Source organism: Zalophus californianus, chromosome 9, assembly GCF_009762305.2.
Source record: "Zalophus californianus isolate mZalCal1 chromosome 9, mZalCal1.pri.v2, whole genome shotgun sequence".
In the NCBI taxonomy this organism is placed as follows: Eukaryota; Metazoa; Chordata; class Mammalia; order Carnivora; family Otariidae; genus Zalophus; species Zalophus californianus.
The window spans coordinates 129,037,670-129,050,559 of NC_045603.1; the positions used below are offsets into that span (position 1 = coordinate 129,037,670).

At 40.5% G+C, this 12,890-nt stretch overlaps 1 protein-coding gene across 1 annotated transcript in view; it reads right to left on the reverse strand.

Annotated features, from left to right (window-relative positions):
- The window catches only part of CDC123 (cell division cycle 123), a 57,164-nt gene that overhangs the window by 29,734 nt on the left and 14,540 nt on the right, over window positions 1-12,890 (reverse strand). The window contains exons 3-5 of the mRNA XM_027592071.1: window positions 8,232-8,289; window positions 7,947-7,979; window positions 1,869-1,964 (exon numbers count right to left, since the gene is read on the reverse strand). Coding sequence (XP_027447872.1) covers window positions 1,869-1,964; window positions 7,947-7,979; window positions 8,232-8,289 — 187 coding nt within the window. The remainder of the gene's footprint in view (window positions 1-1,868; window positions 1,965-7,946; window positions 7,980-8,231; window positions 8,290-12,890) is intronic.

Sequence of the window (12,890 nt, forward strand, 5' to 3'; positions counted from 1 at the left end):
ATCACACTTCGGAACGACCGAGCGCAGGGCCACTGCATGTTGCATGCTGGGTTATGAACACTGAGCCGTTAAGGCCCTCACCTTCCCACTCAGGCCCAAGCACTTCCCCGTGTTTGTCTTACTGATGATGAAAGAGGGGTGAAGACCATATAAGAAGCGCTGACACTTCAGCTAAAAAGTCAAGATGCAAAGAAAGAGCCTGACCAGCTACTTTCCAAGAAAAAGGAGATCCTTTCTCTCTTCTTGCTCCTGGGTAGTGACAGCCGGGACACCTGTAGTGTGAGGACTGGAGCAGTTCAGACCCATGTCTACCAAATCAGGGACAGAGGAGATGAGAGATTCTGAACCACTGCAGCTTTCAGTGGTGAATGTCTCCTACCAAAAACAGGTAAGAAGAGCAGGCACACCAGGCACAAAGCTTGGCAAAACACACCTCAAAATGACAGAATAATTAAGTCATTTATTAAACATACTTCTTCCACAGATCAGACACAGGGCAGTAATCTAACTTTGAGAAAACAAACGATTGCAAAAAACTACGTAATTATCCACACATGAAAGACAGCCGTGGCACCTGGCAGGCACACAAAAATAAAATATAAATGAACAAATGAGTAACTTCAAACCACAAATAATCTACCATTCGTAAGTGGAAAGCCCCAGCCCAGCTCAGCAGTAAGAAATGATTCAAATTACTGCTCATATACAAACTAAAAATGAGTTTTAATAACTTCTTTATAATAATTTTTACAATTTCTCCCAGTGAAAAAGATGATGAACTTCTGGTTGAGAATGGCACACTGGCCAGAGATTTAATTCCACTGAAGCAACAGCAGATGCACAGAAAACCATGAACTCCAGGGAAGGCAAAAGGGTGAACGAGGACGCTAAGTCATCCTGTACGGTATCCATCCAAGGTGCACAGAGTATCTGCGTTACCAGAGTAGCAGAAACACTGCGTCCTGACCTAAGCGAAACAGGACGGTACTCGAATGAGAGTGGAATATAAAGCAGCGGGAGCGGGAGGTGAGAGGACAGAACCTCGTCCCGGAGGGGGCGGCAACAGCGAACACGGACAGCCAAAGGACGGAGCGGGGGAGGAACATAACCCAAGGATGAACTGCAACAGGGGCAGCAGCTGCCTCCGGGGAGTGAGCAATGGGGAAGCCAAGGACGTGTCAGGACCTGCTGGTGTGGGGAGCAAGAGTCCAGCTCTTTTAAAAATGTAAACGATGTAAATGTGGAACTAATTTTAATCAGTAAAAATAAAGGACAGATTAGGTACAACTTGTCGTTCGTCTTAGAATAAGAAAAGAAAGGCACACGGGATGCTTTTGAAAATGCAAGGAAGTCTTTGATTCCTTAAGCGAACTTTGCTGCCATCGTGGTTTCCTACTGGATTAGAAAAAAGAGCGAATTTTTCCATAGACCTTGACGTAAAAAAAAAATCTTGTCAATGCAATGTCGTAATGATAAAACACAATTTAAGAAAATGTCAGCTGATTTCCCGAATGGCTCTATGTCTAGGTCCTGTGACATTTTAATTTTCATTATTTTTCAATAGAGAAAAATTTCTGTTACACTGAACAGCTGAAGTTTTGAAAGGGGCAGAGAATGACCTTCCTCTGATTCTAGCACGATCAGCAACACAAGAGGTTACAACGGTCTTTTAGCAAAATATATAGTATTTTATAGACTCGGGAAACTGCAAAATCAGGAAAGTAGGAGGGGGAAAATAAAAATAAATGCCACAGTGTTTTCCCTAGAATTAGGAATAAAATTCTAGGTCTTCTGTGGGCATATAAAAAGAAACGAATAGCAAAACAAAGAATATTCAAACAGTGAGAGATTTACTGATGTGTTCCTACCCTTGGGGCACTCCAGTTAAGCTTAGGAAATACACTGCCCCCCAGGGAATTGATAGCTTCTTGGACTTTCGTGGTGAACTCGGGAAATTCCGGTGCCTACAGAGAGAAAGGAGAAATCATTTAGACAGGTTGATAACATCACAATAAATACAGAAAACAAGATCAAAATCTCAAGGTTAAACAATTAAGCATGTTAAAAATAAGTTAGAATACAAATTACTATCAGAATTTCTGAACTGGAGCTAAATAAAATCAATGATCAAATATTTGCCAGAAAGGGAAAAAAATAACAAGTGCCCAAACGGTACTTTCCAAAAACAATCAAAACCCAGGAAGCTTAAAAGACAGATGTCACGAGGCATCTGGGGATGTGAGGAAGGACTGAATGGTTCTCTGGACATCTAAAGAACCAACAGTTATTAAGTGAAAAGACAGACGGAATGTCTCCTATACCCATATTCCAACGCTCCGAAATATCACCTCACATTTAAAGGGCCAGAAGCCTTTCTATCTAGAGGAAAAGATTCTTGGACATATCCCCAAAAGCCTTCAGGAGAATGAGAAATAAATGATGTGCTCAACTGTATTTAAACACTGCTATTTCCAGACAAGTTTTAATATAAACAAAACTCAAAAATAGGATGGTGCTGCAGTTAAAATGTTCTTTCCTTTCTGATTGATTTTAAAATGCACAGTTTATATATGCAAGTAACCAAAACGTCCTAAGTGTCATTTCAACCAGGAAGTAAAGAGAAATAGTGTGAAGAAACACTCTTCTGCACTCTTCTGTGAGTCTTATGTCCCTAGCTAAGGAGCCCATGAACATTATCAGAGAAAAGGGGACTAAGAGAATCGGAAGTGTAGCCTGCAAGGGGCAGAATACAAAAATATTAACAGGTTTGCTACAGTCACGTTATCCCTTTATATCTGCCGCCCCCTACTGGGCAACTGCAAATTTTGAAAAAGTCCAGTAATGACAAGTTCTTCCATAGGGGCAAAAGAGTTAGACTAGGTCTAGAATGAGCCAAACTACACACTGCAAAAATATACCAAATGGCTTCTGTTGACCCCCTTAATCTAATCCAGTTACAACGGAAAGAAAACTGTGTTAAGGGGCGCCTGGGTGGCTCAGTCGTTAAGCGTCTGCCTTCGGCTCAGGTCATGATCCCAGGGTCCTGGGATCGAGCCCCACATCGGGCTCCCTGCTCTGCGGGAAGCCTGCTTCTCCCTCTCCCACTCCTCCTGATTGTGTTCCCTCTCTCGCTGTGTCTGTCAAATAAATAAATAAAATCTTTAAAAAAAAAAAAGGCCTTTCCCCTTTAAAAAAAAAAAAAAAAAAACTCTGTTAAGAGTCTGGGAAACAGGAGCACCTCGGTGGCTCAGTCAGTTGAGCGTCTGCCTTTTAAGCTCAGGTCACGATCTCAGGGTCCTGGGATGGAGCCCCGCATCAGGCTCCCTGCTCAATGGAAAGCCTGCTTCTCTCTCTCTCTGCTGTTCCCCCTGCTTGTGTGTTCTCTCTCTCCCTCTGTCAAGTAAGTCAAGTAAATAAAAAATCTTAAAAAAAAAAGTCTGGGAAACAGACCAAAAAACGTCAGTTTAAAACAAAAGGTGACCTATCCTCCAAACTAGAAACCAGCTTTAAGCAGTAAGCTAGTGAGTAAAGGAGGGAGAGATCACAGCAGACTGGACTGGACCCCCTTCCTTTCTGCTACAGATGTCTATGATCTCTAGACAGGTTGGCAGCATCTTTAGTATCTGCCACCGTGTCCATCTTCCATGTGACACTGTCAGCTTAGACACAGGAAATCAAACAGGAGCCATTCTGAGAGGCTTCCAAAATGAGTAACAGCCTGAGTCCTTTATCAACGATTTGCCTCTCCCCATGAGAAGGAATTATGATCTATGTTAAGCCAATAATTTCCTTATGATCCACTGAAGTTACTGATGTGGCTCAGCTAGGGTTCTATGCATAAAGACACTTAACTAAAATCTGCATTTGCAATATTTTCGATGAATGGTGTAGTCATACAAATTTTACAACATGAAAGGATTCATTCTTCAAAGAAAACAATTTAATTTTACCAACCCATAAAATTTCACATTGCTTTGTATTTATGTATTATATTTTGAGAAGTGACAGATTACCTCAAATCCTCAAATTATTCAACTTCAGGAAATCCTGCTATAAGGATCCTAAAACAAATTTAAATTATAAGAAGTTTATGTATTGTGGAGAAAAATGTGTGCTTCTGTGAAAGACTATGTATTATCTACCTACAGCATACCCTCTGGATTATCTGATTCTAGCTAGGTCTATGAGCTGTTTTATAACTTGGCAAACTGTAGGTTAAGTAATAACAATGAAAAGTAAAGTATTTCTATGGACATAAAAATTCTATCCTGCCTGACAGAGAGCCAGCTGTCTTCCCCCGACACATACCCTTGAGGGAGGCAAAACCAATTCTGCCTCATTTATGTATTCATTGCAGTATTTCTAATCTATAAATGTGTCTGTCCTTTGGATTCTCTTTGGAACCAGTTAAAACATCTGCCTAGATCCCCCATGAGTTAAATAAAACCTTCAACATGTGTTACAGTTTTATATCAATATGGAGTCATGATTCTACCTTTTTTCTGAGAATTACCTTTCAACAGATTTAACTAATAGAATTCTTTTAAGCTCATAGCTCAAGGAGTTGATTCAAATATGCAATATACCTCAGTTTTCCAGGAAAAGGTTCCTGTTGTGACTGATAAAATCTACATTTTTTATCATATCTGGGGACTTTCTGTGATCCAAACCCTCCTGTCTTTCCAACTACACCTACCATAGCCATTTTTTTTTATTACGAAATATTTAAAATATAAAAAAAATATATACACCTGTGTTCCTGGATCCATACACTCAACAATTTGGTATACTTAACCCAGACTTTTAAATTTCTTTCTTTTTTTTTTAAAGATTTATTTATTTGAGAGAGCGAGAATGAGAGAGCGAGCACATGAGAGGGGAGAGGGTCAGAGGGAGAAGCAGGCTCCCCGCCAAGCAGGGAGCCCGACGCAGGACTCGATCCCGGGACTCCAGGATCGTGACCTGAGCCGAAGGCAGTCGCCCAACCAACTGAGCCCCCCAGGCGCCCGACTTAAATTTCTTAAGGGAACAAGGTTACAATATAAATGAAGCTTCTTACCTCCTTACTCTCTTCCCTAATCCTAACCCTTCCCCTCCCCAAAGGCAACCAGCATTACAGACTTGGGCGTATTCTTCCAGAATCATGATTTATACTTAGTAATAATACATGCCTGTCCATTAATTATAGCATTTTAAAAATTTAACATAACTGCTGTCACTGATATGTATACTTTTAGCAAACTGCTCTCACTTTTGAGATTTACCCCCCTCAACTGAGTTTTCCCATTTTTAATTCCGTGTTTCTGTATCTAGATCAACGGACTATTACCACTCATCAAAGCTTATATTTCCCTCGTTGGGCCTTGGCCCACATTCCTTACTAAGAGTCTTCTGCCATGAATGTTCCCCTGCTCAACAACATCTAGTTCCACCCAGCGAAACCCAAATCACTTTAGTAACTTTTTATTTTGAAATAATTTCAGACTTTAAGAAGCATTAAAAGAAGAGTAATAAGAATTTCCATATACTCCTCAGCCAGGCGTTTATCACGTTTGTTTTATCTCTCCCCATCCCCAAACTCTCTCTCTTACAGATCTATGCAGATGTGTGCATTTATTTACATATATGCACATATAAAACAATTTTTTTCTTACATTCTTAAAGTATGTAGAAGTCATGATGCCCTTTTACCCCCAAATACTTCAGTATGTTTCCTAAAAGAGCAGTAACATTCTTTTACAGAACCTAGCAAAATTATCAAAGTCAGGGAGCTAACACTGATAGAATACCATTATCTCATTTACAGATCTTATTCAAAATGTACCCATTTTCCCAATGTCTTTTATAGAAGAAAAACCTTTCTTTCTGACTGAGGCTCCAGTCTAGAATCGCACCACTGCATTTAGCTGTCACATCTGTGCAATCTTTAATCTGTACCAGTGCTTCCTTCTGTTGTCTTTTATCTTTCATGACCTTGACATTTTTGAAGAGTACTGGCAGTTATTCTGTGTAATTTCCAAAAAATTGCATTTGCTGGAGGTTTCCTCATCATTAGATTTAGGTTATGCATGTTTGGCAGGTGATGTGTCCTTCTTAGTGCATCATCAGGAGGTATCAGGAGGTACACAATGTAGGTCTGTCCCATCACTGGCAAGGTTAACTTTGATCACTTGGCTACCAGGTCCTTACACTGTAAACTTACTATTTTCGTCTTTATAAAGAAGTAATTTTGGTGGAAATACCTTGAGAATATTCAAGCATCCTCTTTCTCATCAAATACTCACCCACGAGTTTTAACATCTATTCCATCAATTATTACTGTGACGGTTGCCAAATGGTGATTTCCAATTCTGTAATTCCTTCTACATTTGTGAGCTGGTGCCTTTACTACTATAAAGGGCTTTCCTTTCTGCTCCCATTTATTGAATATAGCCATTTATTTGTCAGTATGGGATCACAGACCACTGATCTTAGCAAATGGCTATACTCTACTAATATCCCTGTTTTGACACTCAGCTATTTGGCCAGCGGGAACCCATCTGAGCTGGCGTCTGTGTCCTTTCTGTCATGTCTACCTCATTCTTACTTTCTGACACAAGCTGTCACAAGTTCATCTTCACTTTCCTACCCACAGCGCTGACTTTCTCCAAGGAGCTTCAATTCCTTTTAGTTGAGAAGGTATCTAGAAACCAAGATCAGGGCACTGGGTATGCTCACTGCTACCATGATGTCACCATATCACTGCTCCCAGTCCTTAGTGAATGGAGTATGGTAGATAAACACACATAAATTACTAATTTCCCTATCTAGCCATCTATTAGAAAGCATGAGTTGACACTGATAATCCTCACCACTTTTAGGGTCCAGGTCAAATATCATGTGTCCCTTTACCCATTTCTAGATGACCTCAGTTCTAACTGTTCTCTGTTCTGATAGCTCTGTCATCTACTCCCAAACTGAGACATCTTCCCTGGTTTATAAACTCCCTAATGGGAGGAATCAAACCAAATTCATCTTTGTTCAGAATCCACTATAGTGCCCTGAATATAGGAGATAACTAAGATGCATGTTTAACTGAACAGGATTTTCAGAAACAGAGAGTGACTGACTTGCACGATATCCAGAGTAAAATAAACCATGGAAACTTGCCCTTTCTGTATATGTTGGCATGCTTTTTATACAGGAAATATATTGGTTTAGGCATCGCCACTTACTTTTCTTATATCAGGTCTCTTCCATTAAAATAAACAGAAGTATCTTCTTTAGAATTGTATTCGACTATAACCTTCCCTAAAACTAGTTTCCCTTGTGCCTTGTGTATATTTGGAGGGAACTGTATAAAAACCTTTCTATCTCAAGGTATAAGAAGTTTCTTCTTATCTACTGTATTTTCAGAAACACATGTTTTACTGCACTCATTCCTTTAAAAATATTATTAAAAATATATTTCAAGTTGAATTAGACAACAGCATTCTTAACCTGAAAGACTATAATACACTCAAATCAACTTCTACATTTTTATATAAGGTATTGGTTAAAGCCACACACTTCTCTACTCTCACTTGAAAGAAACTGTAATTTTTATGCCATTTAAATATAGTTGAATAAGTGACTACATATTTCACTTTTAGGTTCCAAATATCTGGGAACCTCAAAGTTCAATGTTAGACTTCATTACTTTTTTCAGAGCTCAACAGAAACAAGGCAAAGCACCAACTATGCACTTAAAATATTTCCTTTGAAATCAAAGGGAAAAAAGGGCAGGCCATGTTTGCCTATAAACAATGATTAAGGTTATTTTTCAAAATAATAGATCAAAGCCAACAGAGAAACATACATTTCAAACAGTGAGTGGAAGGGAATTGAGAGAGATGTGTACTGAAACCCTGAAGCCCCTCATGTGGCAGTGTGAGGCTGTCCCCACACTGGCATGGCTCTGCTCTTACCGTAAGTGTAGCCGTGTTCTCATCATCCGACCACTGAACGAAGGGAAAAGAAACAAAATATTAAATGTGGATAGTGTACGGGCTTCCAAAAAGCAATGCTCTATCTAAAAATTGTACATAAAAGAGAAAGACATCTCTTTCTGAACACAAACTACATGTCAAAGTGTGGTTTTCATGTAATTTCTCACTTTACCAAATGTACGCTAAGACGTAAATATCAGAACCATTTCAGGGATCATTTAAATTACAATAGTCTATAGAATGGATTATTTTTTTTGAACCAACCTGTATTTCTTCTGCCTCATCATCACTGTCTGGTTGAGAATGTGTTGGTGGATCTTCCCTAGAAGAAAATAAAACAAAAATTAAGCAAGAAAAATGCTTCAGTACCATGTATGTAGTCATAATTTCAGGTATATTGACTACACATGGGGAAAAAAAAAGCCTCAGAACTGGAGGTTAGGAAAAGTTCATTTTTTGAGGGACACCTGGGGGCTCAGTTAGTTAAGCATCTGCCTTCAGTTCATGATCTCGGGGTCCTGGAATCAAGCCCCACGTCAGGCTCCCTGCTCAGCGGGAGTTGCTTCTCCCTCTCCCTCTGCCCCTCCATCCCACTCATGCTGTCGCTCTCTCTCAAATAAATTAATTAAAATATTTTTTTAAAAAGTTCATTTTTTGAGACAGAAACTAATAAAAGTTAATATAAAATTAATGAGTACACTTCCAATAAGAGACGGCAGAAGAAACACTTTCTGCCCTCTTCTCAGAAATCACTAGAACCAAGGAAAAGAAAAACTCAAACTCCAGCTCTGAGGACACGAGCAATCATCTACAACTCTGAATCCCAATATATGAGAAAAGCTGCCACAGACAAGGAAGATCAAGTGAGATGAAGAAGCCAAAAGGATTCATCCAAAGAGCTGTTCTACCGAAGAGCTGGAATACCCCCAAAAGGCAAAATCAAGAATCTTTTGCTTACATGTGAAAACAGAGCATGTGGGCTGGTGTCGAGAACTACCCTGGATCCTGAGGTTTGCTGGAGTGGTGGGGGGTGGGAGGGATGGGGTGGCTGGGTGATGGACATTGGGGAGGGTATGTGCTATGACTGTGAATTGTATAAGACTGATGAATCACAGACCTGTACCCCTGAAACTAGTAACACATTATATGTTAATAAAAAAAAAAAACGTGTTCCTGAATAAAAATAATGGTTACCTTAAAATACTCCATCACTGGGGCGAATGGATGGCTCAGCTGGTTGAGCATCCGACTCGATTTCAGCTTAGGTCATGATCTCAGGGTTGTGAGATCGAGCCCTGTGTTGGGCTCCATGCTGGGTGTGGAGCCTACTTTAAAAAAGAAGGGGGAGGATTTACCTAAAATACTCCACCATACCCATCTCCCCAAATGTGGAGGGGAGAAGTGAGACAAAAATAGCAAACCTGATTATTGATGTAAGCTGAATGATGGGTAGGTGGGGTTTAATCATACTGTTCTCTCTCATATTGTGTTTGAAAATGTTCAGTGAAAAAGTTGAAATAAAATCTTTCCATGGAGGAAAAAATAGAATTACTCTGGATCTGGACGGGCACCACAGAAAGGTATGGGGGAAAGAGGGAAAGAAAAACTCGGACATGCTATCTATAAAGAAGCCTGTGAGCGAAGCACATGTTGAAAAGGACCATCTAGCAGACAATCTTCATTGTCTAGGGCGGAAACAAAGGCTGAAAACACTCAAGAGTATTCCCTCTCATCAACACTAAACCACAAATAATTGGCCTATGAAGAACTCACCACATCAATGAAAACAATAATAATCAGAACAAGAACTAGCATAGAATCTGTACCAAGAAACTGTAAAAAGGGAGAGAGAGGCTCCTGGTTGACCATGGGCATTTATCTATCCCTATGCTCCCTCTTGAAACTCCATTAAAATGGTAGAAAAAATCCCAAGGAAATAAAGGACCAAAAAGGAGACAACTGCAGAAAAGAGACAGCAATAAAAGTTTGGGAAACAGAAAGCCATTGAGGAGGATAACCCAGAGAGCAACAGGCAGAACCTAGACCTAACACAGATGATGAGTCCGAAGCTCTGGGCTACCAACAAGTGACCTGTGTGAAGTCCATAGAAGGGGCAGTAAGACATACACAGCCCTCCTCACCCTGCACACCCTAACAACTAATCCTCCTCCACGAACCAAAGAGGCTAAGGACTCAGGTCCATAATGCCCCAAAGAAAAATGAGGGTGAAATGCTAGAGTATGACAAGAAGCCATGTGAAAATCACACTAACACCGAGGTCACCAGTCCCCTTCCTCCCACCCTGCTCCCAGAAGACACAGAGATTACAAGATTCTTCTCTGTAGAATGTGAACCACCCAGGTGGACAGACCTACAGGTCAGCATTATCTGGAAAACTTCCATCAATACCTGCTGATTGCTGGCACTCTTAGTCAGCAAGCCCCACCTGGATACATAGTGAGTGAGTATGAGTGTTGAGCGTGTGTGTCCTCACTCTTAAATATGAATAAAAGCCTAGAATCATTAGAAAACTAAAGAAAGGCTCCAAGATGAAAAAAAAAATAGTTTTTTAAAAGGAGAGAGAAAAGGTATATGTAAGAAATAGACAATAAAGGGACCAGATGACAAATGTTTTTTTACATCATTAATATAAAGATAAAAGATAAAGAAGGTAAAAGATAAAAGAAGATACTGCATCCATGAGAGGAAAACAGGAAGCTGTAAGAAAGGAACAGAGGAGGGGCGCCTGGGTGGCTTAGTCAGTTAAGCATCTGACTCTTGATCTCAGCTCAGGCCTTGATCTCAGGGTCGTGAGTTCAAGCCCCACCTTGTGCTCCATGCTGGGCATGGAACGTACTTTAAAAAGATTTTTTTTCCAAAGACAAGAAAGAAAGAAAGATAGAGAGAGAGAGAGAGAGAAAGAAAAGAAAAGAAAAGAAAAGAAAAGAAAAGAAAAGAAAAGAAAAGAAAAGAAAAGAAAAAAGAAAAAGAAAGAAAGAAAGAAAGAAAGAAAGAAAGAAAGAAAAGAGAAAGAAGAAAGAAAAAGAAAGAAAGAAAGAAAGAAAGAAAGAAAGAAAGAAAGAAAGAAAGAAAGAAAGAAAGAAAGAAAGAAAAAAAGAAAGAAAGAAAGAAAAAAAGAAAGAAAGAAAGAAAGAAAGAAAGAAAAGGAAGGAATGGAGGACAGGATTGAACCTGCAGAAATGAAAACATGGTCGCTGCTATTTAAAAATTCAACAGAGGGCGCCTGGGTGGCTCAGCTGGTTAAGCGTCTGCCTTCGGCTCAGGTCATGATCCTGGAGTCCCGGGATTGAGTCCCACGTCAGGCTCCCTGCTCGGCGGGGAGTCTGCTTCTCCCTCTCACCCTCCCCCCTCTTGTGCTCTCTCTCTCTCTCAAATAAATAATTAATTAAATAAAAATTCAATAGAGGGGCACCTGGGGGCTCAGTGGATTAAGTGTCTGACTTCCGCTCAGGTCATGAATCCTCAGGGTCCTGGGACCAAGCCCCAGGGACAGGCTCCCTGCTCCGTGGGGAGTCTGCTTCTCCCTCTCCCTCTGCCTGCTGCTCCCCCTGCTTGTGCTCTCTCTCTTTCTCTGTGTCAAATAAATAAAATCTTTTTAAAAAAATTCAATAGAACGAATGGCAAAATGAAGGAAATTTCCCAGAAAGATTAAGAAGAGATAAACAACAGAGAATGAAATAAAATTCAGAGACTCCAACAAGATCCAGTTTCTAAATAACAGGAGTTCAAGAAAGAGAAACCAGAAAATAAGAGAAAATTGTCAAAGACACAGTATTTTTAAATGTTCCCAAACTGAAAAATACATCTCTAGAATGTAAGGGCTCACCAAGTACATAGCACAGTGAACGGTGGACTCAGGCAATGAGCAAAGATGGCCACAATAATTCTTCCCATCTAGTCTGACATGCTCCTCTGTGGGCAACTTTGCCACTCTTCCCACCAAAAAATGGCATTTATGTCCCCATTCCTTTAATTTAAACTGGCTTCAAGACTCATCGTGACCAACAAAATGTAGCACAAGTGACACCACGTAATTCTAGGTGTCAGAAGCCTTTACAGCCTCTACTCTCACGTTTGGAATGCTGCCACCTATGTAAAGAAGCTAAGGGTATTCTTCTGAGATGAGACCTCATGGAAAGAGAGGCCCAGCATCAACGGCCAGACATGGGAGTAAGGCCATCTTAAAAGCACCCAGCTGTTCAGCAGAACCACCAAATGACAACAGCAACACGATCTTAGCAAGACCAACAGAAGACTCGCCCAGTGTCAAGAAGTGTAAAGGCTGAGATTTTACCCTACTTGCAAGGTGACAGGCTAGTTGGCCACAGTTTCGTGGACTCTGGTAGATGTTAAGACTCCTAGGTCAGAAACAAAGGACTCTTCAGCTGACAGCACAGCGTGAAGCCCGAGCTTCATCTGTCCATCAGTTCCCGCTGGCCCCTCTGTCCCAGGGGAGGTCAAGGCGTGGCCCAGGTTTGCGTCACAACTGAGGATCCCTGAATTTAGGGAACCTCATCTTTTATAATGGGCTGCAGGTGAACCTGTTCAGTGGGACCCAAGGGCAGGACAGAGAGATTGTCTTTACCTGTGCTAGACAGTAAATAAACCTGCTCTCTCTCTGCTAGGGAGCAAGCCATTATCTCTACCTTCCAAGGCTGTTTGCTATATAAACATCCTGGAAAAGACAATCAAGAACAAAAGCTGTCAGTGCCTCTGAGTGCAAGTTAAGCAGTAACTGAGACCCAAGAATTGTCTCTTAACACCCCCCTGAGCAATCACCGACAAACAAAATGTTTCTTGTTCTAAGTCGGTATGTTTGGGCAATTCAGAGGACTATCATGAAATACAAAAACATGAAAGAGGAATTCTCAAAAACATTCATAAAGAAAACTGGGTCACAAT